Raw genomic sequence first — 24,352 nt, forward strand, 5'->3', positions numbered from 1 at the left:
TCATGAGCTGAAGCAAAATCGTCCTCATTACCGCTTGAAAATGGCTCAAAAGGCCGAAACTGCAATTGTAAAACAATTTCTAAAGTCAAATATGACGTCCTTAAAAAAATAGACATCAAGCTGGACAGGCAGGAACCGAGAGCCGCCGTCGCAGCCTTACTTCCGCCAGTACCTCAGCCGCTGCCTTCCAGCCGTCACAGAAGCTCCCCTGCACGGCTGGCGGGACCAGCGCTCCCGGAAGGATGGGCACTGCAGTGACCAGAGGCCTCGGGAGTTGCTTCCTGGACGAATCCTCACTCTGCAGTGGAGAGTGCACGTAGCGGATCCGACACACGGCTCTGACCTGCCAGGGAGTTTCCTTTATGCTTTAGGTGATGTGACATCTGCGATAATTTTCCGTAAAGACTGTATGACACGGGAAGATGAGTTCAGTGGACAAACGTGAATGTACCGTCAAGCAGGTCCACTTATTCAGTCCCTTTCAGCTGATCCAACGGCTAAGGACAGCGCGATACGATGACTTACACTATTTCAAATCCGTCTTTGCAAATACCAAACATTTGTTTTTATTTCACAATACGTGTTTTGTTTTACTCATTATCAGTTGTGCAATTTTTATAATGTTTCAGCTTACATCCGGCAGTGTGCATCCCACCATCTCACACTGCTATGCATGACGTGCGGAAGTAAATGTTTGCTGACGTAAAATTGCATAAAAATGTTTGCTTACTTGGCTCTGAAACATTCGCTCCGTCTCGCTTCGTGATTGGTTGGCGCGGGTCTCTAGTTTGGCAGTGAAAATTATCATACAGAAATTGTTGGCCGTAAAACTTTGTCCTAAGGTCAGTGTTCCGTACATCGATTCGATGCATATGTGTCAGGTACATGTTGTGATGAGAATGGAGCCCTCAGAATCGGGTATGAGACAATTTTTTTCCTGATTAATCTACAACTGCATTCCCTATAGCCCATCAACGATGGAAAGTTTCCATACTGCCAGATAAAATGCAGGACAATCAGTACTCCCTTTACTCCTTGTAGTATGGTCCTTGGTTATCACTGTTACTTGACGACGACGTTGTCAATTAAAGCATGAAGCTGGATCATAATGAGTTCCGTGTGATGTCTGGGTCCCCAGTTTGACCGGAAAGCTGTCCCTCCCATAAGACAAGTGGTGCCATGGTGCTAAGGCTCGCAAATCATTTCCACGTGACGTACACCAGCACGCTGTTCTGCTTGGAGGTACAGTACCACACCGACTCCACTGACAAGCTGGGACTCAGAATCCGTGCCGTGATCAAAATCATCATTTCTACGCCACAGATGGAGGATGTACGTGGATACTGACAATGATCTGAATAAACATTATACGGAGATTTGGTTGGGGAAGAATTTCGGGAAAGGGCTGTTTTTAACGTAATGGAGCCTTCATTCCATAAGGCAGCGAAAGAACGGATTTAAATGCAGCAAGGAAGTGAACAAACAATATCCACTGAAACAAGCTCTAAAGAAAATCTCGAAACTTCTGGACAGTTGCAAATGTACTACACTGCTATAATGATACAACACTGACTGCCATATTCAGTTTAGGAGCAAGTGCGTTGCAACACAAAGTGGCAAATCAACAGAGGACGCAATAAATACTCGCCACATGGAGCTGGAGTGTCGACAAGCGGGGCAGACCGCTGCCACGGAAGGCAATCGTCGACAATTTGCGTGCAGAGAGAGGGTCAGTGTGCTATAGGCGGCTTTGGCCTGTAGTGCTGGAGCCATTACTGAAGGTACCATGCAAGTCCAGTAATGAAGTGGATTGGCGGAATTTAGAAATGACCGACTGTAAATGGCGATACGTGAACTACAGAAGAGACACGAAATGGTGCGCTGCCTGAACTAGGAGGGCGGTACCTAAGCTGCACCACTGCCGCTGGAGCTCTGTGAACCCCTCCCCTCTTGCATCACCGGTTTTCGACTTTGTACTGACATCCAACAGAAGGTAAACACGCTGGGTCGTATGAATAAACAAGACGAAGTTCTCTGGAGAAGATTCTCGGAGCAAAAGGACATCCTTTGAGAAAGCTCTTACGAGCAAAACATTCGAAGCCATAATCTCTGACGAGAGTGTTCCTTTTTCTCACTACCTCTGCTCCCTGCGGAGTTCTCGGTGTGTGTGGTCTGCCGTGTCCGGCACAGAAAGCACGCGCAGTGTCACGTTTCATTCAGCTCGCTCAAACGGGCGACATGTCTGGAACCGGCATCAGTGTGTTCAGGCAGAGTTGCACTACGTTTCATTTTGTTTATTTTATGTGTAGCAACAAATTATTGCCGGTCGCGGTGGTCTAGCGGTTCTAGGCGCTCAGTCTGGAACCGAGCGACCACTACGGTTGCAGGTTCGAATCCTGCCTCGGGCATGGATGTGTGTGATGTCCTTAGGTTAGTTAGGTTTAAGTAGTTTAAGTTCTAGGGGACTGATGATCATAGATGTTAAGTCCCATAGTGCTCAGAGCCATTAGCCAACAAATTATTGAGACAACTACGTACAGTTTACGAAAATGTATTTACTTGCGATGTTACCGAATTTACAACATGTGGAAAACTTTTCAGTTATAGATGTTAGGTGAACACATTATGCGAACGAAATCTTAAGATTAAATGACACCAAATCGGAACTCTGTCACAGTTCTCCAACACGAGATAATTTTGGTTAAATACGGCGCACAACTGTCCGCTCGCATGGCAAGCACTAAGCGCCCCACCATGCGTTGCTTACGAGTAACAAGTCGCTAGGTGTGCAATAAACCAGTTATTAATTTTTCTGGTAACCCTACTTATTTCTAACATCACACTATATAAGACTTATGCTGTGAGAAGACATGAAGGTGAACGTCTCGAAACGTCAGCGACACGGTTGTTTGGTGTAGGCCTACAGCTAAATGTTCTCGTACGTCAGTCTGAAAACTTGGGTCTACTAAATAGCAATAAAAATGTTTCAATATTCACTTCTTTTGAGAGGTAGTCCGCAGATAATGTTCTTATTGTCAAAGCGATATAAACTTCTACAGCTCCTCAATTCAGCACTTCGTTCGGCTATATATTTCTTTTTTTGCCTCCCAAGCAATATGAATTCTGCCATCATTGCCAAAAAGTAGGTAAAACTTAACTTACTCAGCCCGAAGAATGCTACAGATCTCGCATCAATATTTTCCGGTTGTGAGAAGCACCTCTAGTTTTGTTCACACGAAATCGGAGAACGTTCTTGTTTTGAGCAACGTCCCTCACCCTTTTACTCGCGATGAGCACATTCTCGGATGGAGTATATTCTCTGACTCGCTTTACTCATGTTAACCCCAAAATGTCCTCTCAATATTTCTAGTACGAAGTATATCCTCCGTTTTACTGACACGCCCCACTATACTTCGCCAGCACCTCAGCTCTCACCTGGACTCTCCCAGTGGTTCTTCGCCGATCATCTCCCACCCTTCGTCGTCGTCTTCACTGCTTCACCACTCACAGAGAGCCGTAGTCTGGCAGCTCCTCCGCCACTGCCTCCGTCAAATGCTCCACCACCGTCGCCGCCACCTGCGCCACCGTCGACTCCCTCTCCAGCAGCGTCGCTGCCTCTGTCGCCAACACCGTCGCCAGCCCCAAACCGCGCCCCGCCCCATCGCCCCCACCACTGCCGGAGCCAGAAGTTCCAACCACATCCACCACCACTGTAGCTTCGTCACCGCCGTCATACTGTCCTGTCAGTGACCTCATCTACACCCAACTGGGGCCACCTGTTACACCACAACCCTCATGCATGCACTCATAAGACCAAACAAATGAAATAGAATAGATAAAACCTCACGATTCCAAATGAAACCAAGCCAAAAATGATTTCACTAAATTTACGGACATGAAACCAATAATTCCTCTCAACTATCGTCCTTTGTGTCTACATCTACATACATAATCCGCAAGCCACCGTGCAGTGCGTGGTGGAAGGTACCCTGTTCCACAGCTAGTCGTTTCCTTTCCTGTTCCGCTCGCTGACAGAGCGAGGGACAGACGCCTGTCTATATGCCTCCTTAGGAGCCGTAATTCCTCGTATCTTGTTTTCGTGGTCCCTACCAGAAATGTATGCTGGCGTCATTAGGATCGTTCTGCAGCCAGGTTCTCTACACTGCTAACTCGCAACTACAAGCTCTCGCGACTCGCTACGTACAACAACTTTCTCGCAACTGAACTCTCGCGCGGTCAAGCGCAGACTAGCAACGATAAATAACTGTCTGGTCAGAGATTCTGTTGCCTCGCAATCGCTGCTACTGAATACATACGCGTTTCAATCTCTACAAATCTTTCTGTCCTCATTTGCGCGTTCTCTTTTGAACCGAGAATGTAACAGCATTTCGTTCCTCAGCATTTTAGGAATTATGTTATTAAAGCACGATGAGTCTTTTCCGCCATTGATCCACTTAGTAGGCGCATACGTTTCCGGATCACGATTTACAGTCTCCTTAAACTTTAGCCATAATTCCTCTATGGCCATAATTCTGGAATTAAATGATTGTATTTTATTGTCTAAGTGAGACGCTGACAACTGCATATCAACTCTCCTAGCGTTCTCGACTGATTTACTGACTTTCGTAACCATAGTGGTTATGATAACATCATGATCACTAATCCCCATCACTATGCTGACGCCATCGATAAGGTCCTGCCTGTTTGTGCTGGCTGACGAACTAGCTGCTCAACACAGTTTTCGGAAAATGTGTTCGAGAGTCCTTCACAAGACTGTCTGTCTGCACGACCTGCAGTGAATCCATAGACGTCCCAGTCTATACTCGGTAGGTTAAGGTCACCGCCAGCTAGTGTCGCGTGATCTGGATATTTATGCAATGCTGACTATTTATCTTCTTTGAATGGCTCCACATCTGTCCCAGCGGAGTCGGGTGGGTGGTAAAAACAGCCAACAACTAATATGGTTTCACCTAGTCCTGTTATGTGCGACCACGTAACCCCACTATTACACTCAAATTCAACCTCAGTAAAGAGTATATTTTTGGTCAACTGCAATGAACACTTCCCCTCCTACGGCGTCGAATATGTCTTTCCGATAAACATTCCAAGACTCGCTAAATATCTCAGAGTTTTTTTACTTAGGGTCTTAGCCAGCTCTCAATTCAAGAATAATTTGAGGCTGAGAACGTTTTTGGAGGAGAGTAAATTTGGGAACTATGTTACAAATACTTCGACAGCTGACTGATGAAAGTTTCAGAGTCGAACTGACTTTACTCTGAAAGCTATCTGATTTCCCTAAATGTGTACCAACTGGCGAGTGTTCATGAGAGTACCTCAAACTACTGGCTAGCCTGAAACCCCCCATGTGCACTCCACAAGTACTCTGCTATCCGATCAGCTGCTTCCTTTGTGTAGTGCACCCCTGTCTTCAAATCTACCCATCTCCGATTTTCAGTTCACCTTCCCAACCACTGTTACCTTCATTCCCACTGCCTGACACAATATCGATAGTTTTATCCCGTCACACTATCTGCATGTGTCCGTACACAGTGAACCAGTAACAATCTCACAGTCCTGATGACAGATGTGGAGTAGCAAACCAAAAATCCCCACACAATAAACATTGTGGAGTAACAATACCGGTCCTCAAAAACAGCTCCAGTTGGCTACAAATCATGTTCAATCATCCTGCATAGTACTTTATCCTGAGTGTGTATTTTACCACCCTGACCGTGGTCTGTGCTACTGCCTGTCTCTGTCCGAGCCATCCTATAGCACGTAATTTCGTTCCTCACACTGACCACTGCCTCTCCACAGCTGTTTACCCACATCAATTCCCATGATGAACTTACTTGTGGATGTCGGTTGATCACTTTCGTTTCAGAAGACCTAGTCCATTTCCCAGACACACTCATCCCAAAGTGACTCCTCTAGCGACCTCTTCAGATGTAACTGCAGAAGTCTTTCATCCTATTGATAGTAATCACGACTGAGTCTAATTGTGCATCCTAATCAACGTCTTCCACCTCCATATCTACCCCACAATAAGCCACATAAAAGAATCCAACAACACCGCCACAAAACCTGGGGTGTCTGCTGGGAGCTTGCCCATTCCCACACAGGAAGCCACCTGGTGACCCTCCATAGTGCCAACATATCTCCTACAATACTCCATTCCACGGCCCCATATGCCAACCACTCGAGAGACTATTCCGCTTTCCTCCCGCTCACAACCTCCAGTATTTACGCTCTATGCTACGGACTGATTTAAACACACAAACCACAGGACAAAATATAAGAACGATGGCTATCCGCTTCCTGCCCTCATCGCTGCTTAGATTTTTCCTCCATCTATTGAGATGAACATGACTCGTGGCCTCTTTTCCTCACCGACTGGATGCCAGTATCTGGACTAGAGTCGCAACTACACGGTATTACCGTAATTACTCCCGAAGTGGTTTTTTCCCCCGAATAAGACGAGGACACGCTCACTTATCGTGTCAGGTTCCACATCATTGTTTCCACAAATTATGAAAACTTCAGAAGTGTCTGTAACCATCAATACTTTCTCTAGTAAATGCAGTAACATTGTTTATTGTCTCAGTTTTCTCCGCTGGTCTGTTACGTAATACGTGGCACATTTTAAGACACAATACGAACCAAAAAATCGAAGGCTAAACGGAGACAAAAACCTTTGTAAATCACGAGTTTCTTTAACCATGTCCTTCACTACTCTCTATTAGTGCTAGTTCTTTACTCCATTTTGAATTAAATGATCCCTGTGTTTTCTATAACTTTAATGAATACTTCCATGGATAAAAGTGAGATAAACTCCAATAAACCATAGTGAGTACGACAGACATTTGAGTGTACACTGGTTTATACCTGAGTGTCGAGTCCCATGGCCCGTCCTTGTCTTCTTCTACCTCGTAGTGCTCCACCTGTTTGTTGGCAAATTGCAAGTCCTGTACCCATCCGATTAATTTCGTGCGCAGCATGTCTTTCACACGTTTCATGTCCTTAATCCAACCGTGGAGTTGCTGATCACTTGCGTGGTTACCCTGAGACACACAGAAAATAGTTCAAATTACTTTCATAACATCCACAAGCAGCAGCCTGTCTTAGTATACAGTTACATGTAGCACTATTACATGACACTGAAATTACTGCCAGCGCATGAGTGTAGTACATTCAGTTTTGTACAGGCATAAAAACATTAATTCACAGCAGATGCCTAGTGGGGTTTTATTAAATAAATACATTTCTCAAACTGTGACATCAGATAGGAGAGGTGCAGATATTTCTTGGTAGTTGACATTACAGACGTCTGAATGTATGAGTGTATACTCCCGTGCCGATGTATCCAACTGAAACGTTCTGGAGCTGCCAGCAGCGTCCAGTTCCTACGTGTAAAGCCACTTGGCGTGGCTCGAACTCTGAGGAGATTCTATTCAAACTTTTGAACGGTTTTCGAAAATAGAATGGCCAGACTGTTGACAAATCTGTCAAAATCCTACGCTGTGAGAAACCTGAACACATGTTATGACCTTCTACAAACGCAATGATAGACAGCTGCCGCTCCATATCTGAAACATTATCTGAGTTAATTGTGCACACACGAAATGTCAGTTTGACTCAAAATGTTGTAGTGTTTGTCTGTTACCTGGCTGATCGCTTTTGCCGAAAATTTGCGTTTGTAGCTCGTCATCTAACACGATGTCGTCTGTATCTGAAAACGCCTCGAATATTGCAGATTTGAAGGAATGTATTGACTGTCCGAGTGTTAAGATCATTTTTTCTGGACCATTTTCGGGTACGAAGTTCACATTTCTGTCACGTATTAAGGTCTATGCTCCTTTGACGTTGTACAAATTGTAGGCTTCTAAGTCACTGCAATAAAGATATGTCCATTTAAATTACATATTTTCATACTTGAAAAATCACTCACAAAAATCTACAAGGTGCTCCCTGTTGATTTAGAATCATGACATTTAGGAAGAAGCCAGATTTCACAGTGCAAATAAAGGAAAAAAATCTTAAAATCCATAATTGGTAACTATATAACTCTAGAAAATACTTTTCGTATTATTTTTTATCAGTCTGTCTATTTATCTGTCCATCTGCTGGGAATCTTTTTCTCTGGATCAGTTCTGGGTATCATGTTCAAATTATGTCACATACAAAGGTATATCGACCCTTGGCGGCGTAAAAACTGTAAACTTATAACTCTCTCCAGTCAATAGATACGGCCGTTTATGTCTCGTGTTTTGATAATCGAAAACTCACTCATCGAAACCTATAGGGTGCTCTCCATTGACTTGGAATCATGAGATTTGGCAACAACTAAGTTTTCCGGTACAAGTAATGCAAAAAATCTGAAACTTGTTAACTTTTAATTATATCACATAAAAATGTCGTTTTCGATTTGGACATACATTGTATTCATCACCTGTTGAAGGTATAACATACGAACATTACTGCATCCAAACATAAAATTTATGTTGTATTTCTGATTTAGTACGTTATCGGAAATGTGTTATTAAATCTTCGCTCCCTACATACATAAACTAAAGTCCTCTGCTTGCTTGTTCTTGTTTGTTTGGGCTGGGCTGAGGAAATAACGTAGAATTTCTGAACCGATCTTGGTATTCCTGGGACCAGTATCTTGCCAGAACCGATCTTGGTATTCCTGGGACCAGTATCTTGCCAGTAAAGTTACAGAGTCTCGATAACAGGCAAAAATCATTGGGAATCTCGATTCCCGGGATGGGGAGTCTGCACAGAACCCTTAGTGCGTGAGTCCCTCTCGCATTTGCCCATTCTGTTTTCCTTTCTTCTATGTACCCTAGCATCACCCAGTATGTTGTTCTGGAAGGTGAGTGCTCACCACAGACATGGGTGCCGTCGGGAGTGTCTGAGGGAATATGGGACAGAACTGCTCTTGTTCTCTGTAGGTGGAGTCTCCAATCCTTTTGGGTCACACTGAAACAGGTGACAGTGGTTCCACAATAGATTATATTGAGATAGGGAACCAATACTCGAAAGTGCATATTTATTGTGTTAAGGACATACACAGCATACACCACCTAACAACAATGTAGCTCATAGCAATTCTTCAAAGCAACGACTGTCAGTCTGAATGAATGCATGTATTGCAATGATGCCTGCAGTTCTTCACACCCTTGCAAAGATCTCGGGTGTCCGTTGTGCACTCGAACAGTAGCAGCTGATAAACAGTGTACACACCTGACCACCAAACGGACCTACTGTACACAACTAGGCTCGTAGCACTCAAGCATCGCAGTGGCGCATTAACCTGTGCCGCAAGCACACCACTGACCCTGCTGTCAGCTGTCCATTGCATCAGATAGCTTGTGTCGTGTTCATGGTGAGGTGTGTTGCTGTGTACAGTGCACAATGAGTAATCAAAGATGAAATGTGCAAGCACTGGGACGAACGGATTTTGAGCCCTATGTCTGCTTGTGTCAATCCAGTATCGTTGACAGCGCTGCAGTGTCTAACTTCATACAATTTGTATTGTTTGTGGATGAGGCCTCATTCATCCGTGATGTTGTTTTCAAAAGCCAAACAGGCAGATCTAGAATGAGGACAACACCCACGCCACCCATATCGGAGGCCAACAGCAAAGATTCTCAGTCAACGTATTTTAGGGCATTATCCAAGATCATCCCACTTTGATGTTAATGTTTGCAAGCACCAAGAACCTGAAGAATACTCACACTCATTGTAGGACTGGAAAGGGTGGGTCCTCTCTGATGGCCATTGCGATCGCTGGATCTTACAACCCTAGACCTCATTCTCTGAGGTTATGCCAAGATGTAGGTGTACGAAACACCTGTACATACAGCTGAACACCTGCTGGCCAGGGTCCAAGCTGCCTGCCTCCTGGTACAACATTGTTGCTCACAGGCGAGGCCTCCACGACGAGTGCGGCCACTTCATGTTTAAAGATGATTAAAGGTGTAGCTGTTGTCACACGCATCGACTCAGTCTGTGTTTCGACAAGTTTCTACACAGTTGTCACTTCTGCCCAGCTGCTCAGAACAATAAAGTGTGACATGTCTTGGAAGACACTAGCGTGATTGACTCGATTCCACTATCGCAGTAGCCGCCACGATACAGGAATGACCTATGAGGATATGTTGACATCACTCCGAAACTGTGATCAGAGAGAGAGAGCGTCATGCACGTCAAAGGTCGTGAGGTGGTGGTATGAATGTGGGATATTTTCAAGAACACTGCCATCCTGAATTTGGAATCATTCAACTGTATGTCAGTCAGACACCTTAAGCAAGTGTATGGTGCTGGAGAGAAAAATGGTTTTACTTGTGTTGTAGATATGTGCAAATATTATTTTCTTAATAAAAATTTGCTGTGTACAGTGCACAATGAGCTCATTTTTTACAGTTCTTTTGTCAGCTATGTTTATTTACCAGGTGACATCTACACTCTTTTTGGAGAACCGTCGAGATGATTTCCCAAGTTTCTGCAATGTGTCACTCAAAACGTAGCCGATCAGCAGCTACTTGCAGCCAGCATATTCCATTTCGTGCATTTCTGTCACAGCACAATCCCACTCGTTTAATATGTGGAAGTTCTTCTTCTTACGAGAAATAAACCCGCGTGTGCTGCCTTGCGTCCACGCTTGGTAAGTAATGAGAGTAGTAGCAAGTTGTGAGGGGCATGCTCAAATGTGTACCAACACGCTGGGCACTGTCGCAATGCGCTATGTGTAAGTAGTGTTAGTGGTGAGAGAAGAAGCGTGATGGATTGCGACTTGAATTGCTGATCAGCGCACGCTGCGTGGCTGAAGGGGTTTGTAAACAGCCCTGCGGGGGGCGAACCGAGTCTTGCTCTCTCTCCGACTGCCAGCCAGCCCTGATATCGGAGTCAAGCGCTCGTGCGGCATCCGTGACGACGATGGTGACTGCAGTCATGGCCACGCACGTTGGATAACAATGATGACGTCGCACTGTTGTCACTGTTTACCGACGACGGTGTGATGTCATTCATCATGGTCACCTTGGCTGAGGATGAAAGCAAGTATACATATTTTCTATAGTGTTTTTGTTTATACACTACTGGCCACTAAAATTGCTACACCACGAAGATGACGTGCTACAGACGCGAAATTTAACCGACAGGAAGAAGATGCTGTGATATGCAAATGATTAGCTTTTCAGAGCATTCACAGAATGTTGGCGCCGGTGGCGACACCTACAACGTGCTGACATGAGGAAAGTTTCCAACCGATTTCTCATACACAAACAGCAGTTGACCGGCGTTGTCTGGTGAAATGTTGTTATGATGCCTCGTGTAAGGTGGAGAAATGCGCACCATCACGTTTCCGACTTTGATAACGGTCCGATTGTAGCCTATCGCGATTGCGGTTTATCGTATCGCGACATTGCTGCTCGCGTTGGTCGAGATCCAAGGACTGTTAGCAGAATATGGAATCGGTGGGTTCAGGAAGGTAATACGGAACGACGTGCTGTATCCCAACGGCCTCCTATCACTAGCAGTCGAGATGACAGGCATCTTATCCGCATGGCTGTAATGGATCGTGCAGCCATGTCCAGATGGGGACGTTTGCAAGACAACAATCATCTGCACGAACAGTTCGATGACGTTTGCAGCAGCATGGACTATCAGCTCTGAGACCGTGGCTGCGGTTACCCTTGACGCTGCATCACAGACAGGAGCGCCTGATATGGTGTACTCAACGACGAACCTGGGTGCACGAATGACAAAACGTCATTTTTTCGGATGAATCCAGGCTCTGTTTACAGCATTCCGATGGTCGCATCCGTGTTTGGCGACATCACGGTGAACGCACATTGGAACCGTGTATTCGTCATCGCCATACTGGCGTATCACCCGGCGTGATGGTATGGGGTGCCATTGGTTACACGTCTCGGTCACCTCTTTTTCGCAATGACGGCACTTTGAACAGTGGACGTTACATTGTAGATGTCTTACGACCCGTGGCTCTACCTTCATTCGATCCCTGCGAAATCCTACATTTCAGCAGGACAATTACTGACCGCATGTTGCAGGTCCTGTACGGGCCTTTCTGGATACAGAAAATGTTCGACTGCTGCCCTGGCCAGCACATTCTCCAGATCTCTCACCAATTGAAAACGTCTACTCAATGGTGGCCGAGCAACTGGCTCGTCACAATACGCCAGTCACTACTCTTGATGAACTGTGGTATCGTGTTGAGGCTGCATGGGCAGCTGTACCTGTACACGCCATCAAAGCTCTGTTTGACTCAATGCCCAGACGTATCAAGGCCGTTATTACGGCCAGAGGTGGTTGTTCTGGGTACTGATTTCTCAGGATCTACGCACCGAAATTCCATGAAAATGTAATCACTGTCAGTTCTAGAATAATATATTCGTCCAATGAATTCCCGTTTATCATCTGCATTGCTTCTTGGTGTAGCAATTTTAATGGCTAGTAGTGTAAGTGAGTCTTATGGGTTCTACTTCTTCTTTCCTAGCTGTGAGCAGGCGTTACTCGGTGTGGGATCTGAACCCAGCAGCTGATAATGATGATGACGATGATGATGATCTCTGGGGAACGACTTCGATTGTTCAGACGCAGATATCGATTATTCTACAGTATAAAATGTTTTGTTTGTTATTTTTCAGATGCTCTAGTTTGTAGATGTTCTCAATGCGAATATCGGTGTTTTGACACGACCACCAGCTACTAGTTCTTTAGCACCTGTGTTTTCGTTTGGGTTTGTCCGTATTCTTTCAGACACATTCACCTACCGACGTCATACACCTCCTCTAGTACCCATGTGGGATATGCCCTTAATGACAAACATGCCCACTAATGATGAGTTGCTGGAAGTGTATTCCAGTAATGATCATAACAACAGTTTTACTTGTAAGTACTCAGAATTTATTATCATTATTATACGAATACGGATTTTTATTTCTCCTTCCTTATATACTTATCAACTGCGTCTCTTTCTCCTTCTCGTGTGCAGAGTTATTAGGAGTTCGACGTGTTGTTGAGGGGAAGAGCATTGGCCAAGTTAGGGGGAGAGCTGTCGTGACATCATGGGGTGAGTCGATACCAGAGTGGTCATACTGAGTCACTTTTCTGAGATGCAGGAAAGGGAGTCCTGTAAGACACTCAGCTGTATGCTCTGCCTTGATTTATGTTCATAAGATTTTGATCTACTTATTGTGGGGTCCAGTCACATCTCTCTTCAAAAGTATATACTGCTAACAAAAAGCATGTCCTAATGCCCAGAATCATGACGAGAGGAATTTAAATTGATTTCCGTGGTTGCTTCTCACGAATGATAGAAATTAACCAAAAAATACAGGGCATACAGATACACAACAAACACCAGATGTCCACTGACGTTCTAATTTCTCGTTTATGGCCGAATGTAGGAAAGCCATAAGAAGAAGACAAACATTGACACGCTGTATGGCACATCGACAAAGAAGTCGAGCGTAAATTAGGTGGTCCCCTCTTCATGTCCATATTAGCAGAGAAACATCCAAAAAGTGTAGACCTGCTGCTAATCTCTGAAGACGATAAGTAACACAACGTTGGGATAAAATGCATGTCCCACCTACGTTCTTCTGAAATGAAAACAAAAAAGGTGCACGATTTTTTGCTGTAGATGTATCAAGTCGTTTACCAAGAGCATCTACACTCCTGGAAATGGAAAAAAGAACACATTGACACCGGTGTGTCAGACCCACCATACTTGCTCTGGACACTGCGAGAGGGCTGTACAAGCAATGATCACACGCACGGCACAGCGGACACACCAGGAACCGCGGTGTTGGCCGTCGAATGGCGCTAGCTGCGCAGCATTTGTGCACCGCCGCCGTCAGTGTCAGCCAGTTTGCCGTGGCATACGGAGCTCCATCGCAGTCTTTAACACTGGTAGCATGCCGCGACAGCGTGGATGTGAACCGTATGTGCAGTTGACGGACTTTGAGCGAGGGCGTATAGTGGGCATGAGGGAGGCCGGGTGGACGTACCGCCGAATTGCTCAACACGTGGGGCGTGAGGTCTCCACAGTACATCGATGTTGTCGCCAGTGGTCGGCGGAAGGTGCATGTGCCCGTCGACCTGGGACCGGACCGCAGCAACGCACGGATGCACGCCAAGACCGTAGGATCCTACGCAGTGCCGTAGGGGACCGCACTGCCACTTCCCAGCAAATTAGGGACACTGTTGCTCCTGGGGTATCGGCGAGGACCATTTGCAACCATCTCCATGAAGCTGGGCTACGGTCCCGCACACCGTTAGGCCGTCTTCCGCTCACGCCCCAACATCGTGCAGCCCGCCTCCAGTGGTGTCGCGACAGGCGTGAATGGAGGGACGAATGGAGACGTGTCGTCTTCAGCGATGAGAGTCGCTTCTGCCTTGGTGCCAATGATGGTCGTATGCGTGTTTGGCGCCGTGCAGGTGAGCGCCACAATCAGGACTGCATACGACCGAGGCACACAGGGCCAACACCCGGCATCATGGTGTGGGGAGCGATCTCCTACACTGGCCGTACACCACTGGTGATCGTTGAGGGGACACTGAATAGTGCACGGTACATCCAAACCGTCATCGAACCCATCGTTCTACCATTCCTAGACCGGCAAGGGAACTTGCTGTTCCAACAGGACAATGCACGTCCGCATGTATCCCGTGCCACCCAACGTGCTCTAGAAGGTGTAAGTCAACTACCCTGGCAAGCAAGATCTCCGGATCTGTCCCCCATTGAGAATGTTTGGGACTGGATGAAGCGTCGTCTCACGCGGTCTGCACGTCCAGCACGAACGTTGGTCTAACTGAGGGGCCAGGTGGAAATGGCATGGCAAGCCGTTCCACAGGACTACATCCAGCATCTCTACGATCGTCTCCATGGGAGAATAGCAGCCTGCATTACTGCGAAAGGTGGATATACACTGTACTAGTGCCGACATTGTGCATGCTCTGTTGCCTGTGTCTATGTGCCTGTGGTTCTGTCAGTGTGATCATGTGATGTATCTGACCCCAGGAATGTGTCAATAAAGTTTCCCCTTCCTGGGACAATGAATTCACGGTGTTCTTATTTCAATTTCCAGGAGTGTATTTTGAAAGACACCTGATTGACTGCTTCAGCCAGGAAACAATAGGTGTGGAAATGCTTATCAAGGATAAACGGTTCTCGAAGTTTAAGAATGGTTCAAATGGCTCTGAGCACTATGGGACGCAACTGCTGTGGTTATCAGTCCCCTAGAACTTAGAACTACTTAAACCTAACTAACCTAAGGACATCACACACATCCACGCTCGAGGCAGGATTCGAACCTGCGACCGTAGCAGTCCCACGGTTCCGGACTGCGCGCCAAGAACCGCGAGACCACCGCGGCCGGCGAAGTTTAAGAATGCCTCTCACCAACATTTCTGTCCCTTTGTCGTTTACCGAGCGAGGTGGCGCAGTGGTTAGCACACTGGACTCGCATTCGGGAGGACGACGGTTCAATCCCGTCTCCAGCCATCCTGATTTAGGTTTTCCGTGATTTCCCTAAATCGTTTCAGGCAAATGCCGGGATGGCTCCTTTGAAAGGGCCCGGCCGATTTCCTTCCCAATCCTTCCCTATCCCGAGCTTGCGCTCCGTCTCTAATGACCTCGTTGTCGACGGGACGTTAAACACTAACCACCACTACCTTTGTCGTTTACGTCGATTTAGAGCGCCTCCTAGCTCCTGTGGTACAGTGTGAACGTGGTGCCTCTGCCTCCCATATCACTGCCACAAAATGATGCATATGATATGTGGCTACCCATCAAGTTCTGTGCACTAAAATTAAAATCTTATGTCAAGGGAATAGTGCGAGATGGCTGCTCACTGAGCTTGAAAGTCTTGTACGGGATGTTTATAACATTTATAGTGAAAACGTCCTCATGACCAACGTGAAGGAGAATGATGCACTGTACAAGCAGGCAGCTGATGGTTATATCTGCGGACTGTGACTGGACAGAGGTGAGGAAGCTCCCTGTAGAGACTGTTGCCATGTAACGGTAGAGTGCAGGTGACAACCCATGTATCTTTAAGTACTAACTGCCACAGTACACAGCCATCTTTTCCACAATTTCAGTGAGCATGATGCCCACTTTCTAGTTCAACACTTTGACGAGTCTGAGTTGAAGGATGATAAGATCAGTGTCATTGCTGACACCGTTGACAAATACATGCCGCTTCAAAGAGGATCACACCGCTTCCTGGATTCACAACACTTCATGCTCACGTCTCTTTAGAAATTTGCTGAACCAACGCGTCCTGGAGATATTCTTAGCAAAGGGAGCCACTTATCTCGATGATGTAGAGTTTCAAGAGTTTCAACTTGTGACGGAGAAGGGGTCTTTCCATACGAATATCTGGATTCTCTAGTAAACTAAGAGGCATTTCCATAATGAATGGAAAGAACGGGCACTTGGTGAATGAACAGCAGGACGTCGGCATCTCTGATTTATCAGAACATATAAAATGGTGAACACCAATGTACATCTGACCGCCAACATCTTCGAGAAGTTTTGTAGCCTATGGCTGAGATTTCGTGGGATGCCATGTTAAGAAAGACACAAGCCAGCAGCGAATTCTTGACCAACGTTGAGATGCATGTCTTCCTGGAACATGCGGTCCACGAGTGACTTTGCCAATGTGTGCGTAGGTATGCCAAGGCAAATAACTTGCAAATAATCGAGGGGGAGTACAGGTTGTCTGACGATTTCAGTTTCATCCTGTACCTGGATGTAAACTGTCTCTAAAGGCAAACCGTGCAACAAAGTCTCCCTTTTCAAGGGCTCTCATCGATGTCCAAAGGGGAAATGACCAGACTGAGGAAAGAGATCAAATATGTGGCTGCTGATGCTGTTGAGGGATATGTTCTAGAGGTAGAGCTGGACTATCCCACAAGTCTGCATGACAAACACGGTGATTTGCACAGCCTGAAAGACTTTCACGTTCAGGGACTTCCACAGGTGTCTCCTCTAGGGCATTGGCGCTGCACCACAAATGCTTATCAGGAGACCTTTCGATTGAGGTTATACTGAGGTATATACTGCAATTCCAGCTGGAAGCAGGGGTGTCCTATGACGATCACAAGTGGTTCATCGGGGGGCATAGGTGTGGAAATCTGCTGCACCCAGACTATTTACTGATGTGTCTGGGTGGGTTTATTTGTTGGTAAAAAGGTGTTCCACTTTACTGGGTGTGTGTGGAATAGTTTGATGAACTGTTTGTCACAGTTTTGACTGCATGTTTGAGATTATGAATGTTTCATTGCACACTGCGTGCATCCATGTGTGTGTGCGCGCGCGCGTGTGTGTGTGTGTGTGTGAATTGTTTTTGAGCTGCCATTGCTGTTGCTGTTCTATGTATGTACACACTGAAAACTTCTCTCTTTCTCTCTGAGTTACTAATAAGTGTTTAATAGACATTGGAAATTAAAAAATTACCTTATTCACAAAAGAATGTGTATATTGTAATGAATCAATTACGAAATAACAAAACTGTTACGTATATCACAAATACGAGAAAAAATGGAAATTAAAAAGCTTTCAGTTGTTTTCACAATACAGTTGTTCTTCTTTTTCATATTTTTTGCATGAAATACCTCCTTTATCAGTTTTATATTGATGGCAGGTGCCAGAGAAAAAAGAAATCCTTTTCGAAAAAATATTTTTTAAATTTACATACATACATACATGGCCGACCGGTTCTAGACGGGATCGCGATTTATCGCCTCCAATTCGTATTTGCGTAAGTAGAGCTTTGCGGATGTGCGTCAGGAATACTGCACGCGTTTACGTGTGTGTGTGTGTGGGACGTGCGTCACGTCCTCGCTGTGACAGCGTGCGGTTCGCGGTCAGCGGGCAGCTAACATCCCGTTAGCGGTCTGAGCCGCTTCGCGCTTTCGACAGCCCGGCTGTGGGCGTCACAACAACACAGGGCGAGGGAGGCCAGCGAGCGACACGGGCCGAGTCCACACAGTAGGGGGCCCGGCGTACGGACCGACCCAAAATCACTGTAGTGGTGACACGTGGCTGCAGTCGACTCTTACCGATACGTCGATAAGCAGTATAGAAAACGAAAAATAAAATTCAGAATTTCCCTCGTTGTGCAGGAGCAGTGAATTGGAAGGTGGTGCACACTTTTGAATCGGCACCTTCCAATACGTTGAATCGGTCGTCCTTGCCATGGCGCCACTGCGCTTTCTGCCATCTAGACCTAATCTATGCCGGCTGGTGTGGCCGAGCGGTACTAAACACTTCAGTCTGGAACCGCGCGACTGCTACGGTCGCAGGTTCGAATCCTGCCTCTGGCATCGATGTGTGTGATGTACTTAGGTTAGTTAGGTTTAAGTAGTTCTAAGTTCTAGGGGACTGATGACCTCAGAAGTTAGGTCCCATAGTGCTCAGAGACATTTGAACTATTCTGACTATACATACATACATACATATTTGTACACAGTATTATGTGAGAGCCCAGTTACCAGGGGCACAGGGTCAAAATCGTAAGCTGTGTCGTTACCTGGGCCACAGCACGCTCTGCAGGGCTGTAGTGAAGAACCCCGAGAGGAATTATCTCGAATACGAATACCTCAAGACTGCTGCAACTGTCTGAAGACTTAAGTTTCATTCAGAAAGCAAAGTGTGTCTTTCAATCGAAACTATCTGTACCACATTGGTTTCACGGAATAACTTTTCGCAATTACAGTTTTCCTAAGCAGGTGCAGTGTATGATCAACGAAGCGTAGCTGCACCGCGAAAGTAATAAAGAAGTCGTCCTTTAAACATTCTCGGAAGCTGTGAGGTACTAACTCTACAAAATATTGGATACGTATCAGGTAAATTGCCTTTGCTGCAGTGTAATGCATGGATGATGGTATCGAAAACAAGATGCAATGACAGGACGGCAGAAACCATTCTTAAATATGGAACCCGCAACTATCAATCTTTGAAATTACCATCCAGCAAACATCCGCAATATTTATAGGAAAAAGATTTAACGTACCCAGAGCCTTTTCAGTTCACTAAAGCAGGTATCGCCTAATTCTCTTCTCAAAGGATCCAAAATCAGGCTCACACGATTCTTTCGGGACTGGCACGTTGCTACATACGCCACAAAAAGCTACACAAAGACACAGATCATAGTGCGTCCTTTTGCTTTCCATGTATACTACTGTCACAATCCAAACAGTCATGATGCACAGTGGCCATTCTATGTGTTAAGGTTGGGTGGTTTGGGGAAGGAGACCAGACAGCGAGGTCATCATCGGATTAGGGAAGGATGGGGAAGGAAGTCGGCCGTGCCCTAAATCAGAATGGCCCGACACGGGATTGAACCGTCGTCCTCCCGAATGCGAGTCCAGTGTATGTGTTAAGACCACATAGCTTTTATTCTCGGTAGTGGGAAAATCACTGGTGGTAGTGTTCATAAATCATAGACAGAGAATTCAGACTCTATAATGGTTCGAGTTAGGCCACGAGACACGTGCAGAAAAGCTAACGACTGAGATGAATGCTCTCAGAAAGCAGCATCCGGTTTCAGGTTAGTCTGACAGAGATTTTCATTGGCCTTGACATAGTCATAAAATGTTCTGGTTGTGACTGTAGTATCGCAGTGCCTTTAACAAAGCGACTCGCAGACGCAACACGCGCTAACTGGTGGACCTCAACTGCAGGTTTTCGTTATTGACTCGCGTCCTCTGTGCCTGCGGCGGCTGGGGCATTGCCGTGTCACACGGACAGTGCTGGCTGGCAGTGGTGAGCACAGGGGGCCACCAATGGCGGCGAGCCACAAGTGTCAGCTGCGCTATCGTCTTGTCGTGGAGTCCTGAGAAATGGTCACGTGAATGTTAAGGTGGGAAGAGTTTGAGCAGTTGTGTCGAAATGTATGAATTATGTGGTATGTATACAGGTTAATAAGGAGATTTGAAGTTGACGAACCTCCATGTTGAGCAGAAGTAATTTTATAGGCCTTCCATATGGAGTAGAGATTCTTAGGAAGAGAAGATGCTGATGGGGACTTGAAATGCCACACTGAGACTCTAGACCACTCTCCACTAAATATGAAGCTAACATGCTTCAGCTTGTAAAGCAGGATTGGATGCAAAGTTATCTGAATCTGTTAAAGAAGTAGCTAGCAAATACGAAAAAAGAAAGATACAGACGATTTTCTTCGATCTCTAACCATTCCGAGTTTAGCCTCCCTGTATCATAGCCCCAAAAGGCTCACAGAAGTAGAGGTTGGTTCAGAATTTTTCCAGATGGTTAGTATTAGAACTGGAGAGCCAAAGATAGCTACAGTGTGAAGAAGGTAAACTGGGAAACACTCTCCAAGAACTGACCAGGTGGTGTGTGTCATTTTCTCACCCCCTGTACGTATAATACAGTTTATTAGAGGAGGGAAAGACTCCACTTACCATACGTTCGAATGCGAGGGGAACCAACAGCTGCGAGGCGTGCGTCGCACCGAGTGAGAGCAGCTGCGCCAAGTCCCGCCAGTAGCTGGAGAGGCGTTCCCGGTAAACAGCCGCCTGGGCCTGCAGCTCTGCACAAGAGGGGAGACGACGGACTGGTGAACAAGCCAGTGGATCAGACTTCTGTACGAAGCACAGCTTTCACTTTCTGCCCCCACAAAGTGTATGCAGGTAGCATTTACCTTTTGAAACCAGATCAATATACAATGTCAGTAATCATATGAGTTACAGCACGGACATCTTGACCGGACGTTACAAAGCTCATATTCCAGCGACAAATTTAAAAAGCACATCTGGCAAAGAGAGAGGAGTACCATCACCTAACGTAAATCCAGTCATAAAAATTCTTGATACATTGCCTGAGGGTAGAAGTATCAAAATATCTGAAGAAGTGGAAATATACAACTATTTTAAAAATGACCTACACGACTTGCCCAGCAATAAGACAGATTTAAGAAATAAGGGATCTCGAGATAAATTCCAGTAAGTTTTATGTGCTAATAATAGAAAGTAACACAAATGAGGATGTATAGTTTGGCTATTTCACCTTGACTTACTGACAAGCATAGGACATAACGATTTGCACAGAATCGTGTCTATGCTAGTTTTATAATATGAGTAGTCTTTACAACGTTTCCCGTAAGTTGTATGATATGTTTTGAAATGAGGAAGAATTATGTCCACTCATCAACGTTTTTATATTTAGGATGTATTTATTTTAACATAAGTAATATATTTTAGTAATTCAGTAAAAAATTGAATAAGGTGTTTTGCAAATGTAGCTGAAAAAGCCATTCTCTGCCTAAACTTTCTAAGGACCATCGAAATGTATGACTACATTTGTACTGGTACAGTACCTTACATATTAACAGTACATTTTACAATTACATGATGATACACATAATGTTCTGTAATTGGTGACAAGTATCCCATCACATGTTTCTATCTCACTTTTTGTACTCCTTTTTCTTTTTATTTGTCCATCAGATCAATTCATGTACGAAAGTTGTGAATGCGATTTATACTTTTGTGATATTAATGTGGTACAAAGAATACACATGTAAAATTATATATATATATATATATATATATATATATATATATATATATATGATTATTACTGCCATGTTTTTATGAGCAGCCAAGCTACTGTAAGCCTCTGACGAAGGATACCATACGTACAATTATGCACTATCACAATAAAGAAATGTCTTATCTTATTTCTTTACATCAAATGCTTGTATCGTAAACAGAATGCCAAATTTTGTTAACAAATGTAAACACGATATTAAGATACTCTGGTATAAAACGTTTGCTGTGGCATGTACAATCACTGCTAAGAGCAAAGAAGAAACGACTTGTGAATATGTTCCACACCAACCACCTCAGTTGTCGTACGAGGTGCATTCAAGTTCTAAGGCCTCCGATTTTTTTTCTAATTAACTACTCACCCGAAATCGATGAAACTGGCCTTACTTCTCGACGTAATCGCCCTGCAGACGTACACATTTTTCACAACACTGACGCCATGATTCCATGGCAGCGGCAAAGGCTTCTTTAGGAGTCTGTTTAGAGCACTGGAAAATCGCTGAGGCAATAGCAGCACAGCTGGTGAATGTGCGGCCATGGAGAGTGTCTTTCATTGTTGGAAAAAACCAAAAGTCACTAGGAGCCAGGTCAGGTGAGTAGGGAGCATGAGGAATCACTTCAAAGTTGTTATCACGAAGAAACTGTTGCGTAGCGTTAGCTCGATGTGCGGGTGCGTTGTCTCGGTGAAACAGCAAACGCGCAGCCCTTCCCGGACGTTTTTCTTGCAGTGCAGGAAGGAATTTGTTCTCCGAAACATTTTCGTAGGATGCACCCGTTACCGTAGTGCCCTTTGAAACGCAATGGGTAAGGATTACGCCCTCGCTGTCCCAGAACATGGACACCATCATTTTTTCAGCACTGGCGGTTACCCGAAATTTTTTTGGTGGCGGTGAATCTGTGTGCTTCCATTGAGCTGCCTGGCGCTTTGTTTCTGGATTTAAAAATGGCATCCACGTCTCATCCATTGTCACAACTGACGAAAAGAAAGTCCCATTCATGCTGTTGTTGCGCGTCAACATCACTTGGCAACATGCCACACGGGCAGCCATCTGGTGGTCTGTCAGCATTCGTGGCACCCACCTGGATGACACATTTCGCATTTTCAGGTCGTCACGCAGGATTGTGTGCACAGAGCCCCCAGAAATGTCAACTCTGGAGGTGATCTGTTCAACAGTCATTCGGCGATCCCCCAAAACAATTCTCTCCACTTTCTCGATAATGTCGTCAGACCGGCTTGTGCGAGCCCAAGGTTGTTTTGGCTTGTTTTCACACGATGTTCTGCCTTCATTAAACTGTCGCACCCACGAACGCACTTTCGACACATCCATAACTCCATCACCACATGTCTCCTTCAACTGTCGATGAATTTCAATTGGTTTCACACCACACAACTTCAGAAAACAAATGATTGCATGCTGTTCAGTTAAGGAAAACGTCGCCATTTTAAGTATTTAAAACAGTTCTCATTCTCGCCGCTGGCGGTAAAATTCCATCTGCCGTATGGTGCTGCCATCTCTGGGACGTATTGACAATGAACGCGGCCTCATTTTAAAACAATGCGCATGTTTCTATCTCTTTCCAGTCTGGAGAAAAAAAATCGGAGGCCTTAGAACTTGAATGCACCTCATATAAACAACATGAACAGTGATTTGAGGAAATTCATGTTAGTGAAGTTAACATCAGTAACAATAAATTTACCTGATGCCATAACTATGATCCTTACGCTCCTCTAAAGTAGATGTACACTCGGAGTTAGGAGACTCAACATGCAGAGACAACAGTGAGATATACACACGTCAGAAGATTCGTAAATTTTGACACCTCCAGTGGCCCAATGCAAGTGACGTACAGTTTTTAGCATTTGTTGTAATATAACTGCCTCATGCAAGGGAGGATAGTGGCGTTCTATACATGCCATCTGCACTTCACTTTTCGGTTATTGCTGTATACCTGTGTAAAGGGCATAGGATCGAAAATGTAGTCGTGAAAACAAATAATGTTACAGTTATTCGCAGACACAACGTCTTTAAGAAAAATACTGCATTATTTTTATGCCTGTGCCAGATTTTTGGCATTTCATTCTTATGCGAGCCTATTTTCAGTACAAAAAAGACATTGCTACAGTTGGAGAATGATGTGTGTACACGATGTTCCTAATGCTATTGGAATTACTCATCGCAAATCGCAAAAGAGAAAGTCCAAAGAACGTGCATCTTAATGACTTTGTAAAAAAAACGAATCACCAGCATGAGGGACTTGAGAGCATCGTACCGACACATTACAGTGGCATGTGGCTGTAGGGCAACAACTGCAGAATGTATAGCCACGGCTTGGGGTGGAGACAACAGAGTTCTGAGAAGTTCACCAGCCATCACAGACAGACCGATGTAACCTGGGTTGAGATCTGTGGCTACCACTGACACCACACCACAAGCAGCATAGTGTAGGGCGTTCTTTGGAGTTCAGTGGCGGGAGTCGCTTTTGCCTGTGGCGGTAAGGTCGACGCTGCTCTGTCCTCAGGTGGCCTCGTGAGACGTCACGGGAAGCAGCGGTCGTCGAGATGCCTACCTCTCCAGCCCACAGAAACAAACAGGGGTTAGGAAGACTCGCGATCAAATCATGTGGAAGGCATATGGAACAGTTCTTCGGAATTTCGAAAATTGTTCAGAAATTTGGAAGCCAAATTGTTATTCAAACTGGTTCTACAGATAAACAATCAGTATCTCTTGAAAATATCATTCAC

The 24,352-nt window shown here is 45.3% G+C and overlaps 1 protein-coding gene across 1 annotated transcript in view; it reads right to left on the minus strand.

The window, feature by feature from the left end:
* Positions 1 to 23,317, minus strand: part of LOC124553303 — a 36,360-nt gene extending 13,043 nt beyond the window's left edge. The window contains exons 1-3 of the mRNA XM_047127183.1: positions 23,308 to 23,317; positions 20,464 to 20,591; positions 6,886 to 7,061 (exon numbers count right to left, since the gene is read on the minus strand). Coding sequence (XP_046983139.1) covers positions 6,886 to 7,061; positions 20,464 to 20,591; positions 23,308 to 23,317 — 314 coding nt within the window. The remainder of the gene's footprint in view (positions 1 to 6,885; positions 7,062 to 20,463; positions 20,592 to 23,307) is intronic.
* Positions 23,318 to 24,352: the final 1,035 nt, after the last annotated feature.

Source organism: Schistocerca americana, chromosome 11, assembly GCF_021461395.2.
Source record: "Schistocerca americana isolate TAMUIC-IGC-003095 chromosome 11, iqSchAmer2.1, whole genome shotgun sequence".
NCBI classification, from domain to species: Eukaryota; Metazoa; Arthropoda; class Insecta; order Orthoptera; family Acrididae; genus Schistocerca; species Schistocerca americana.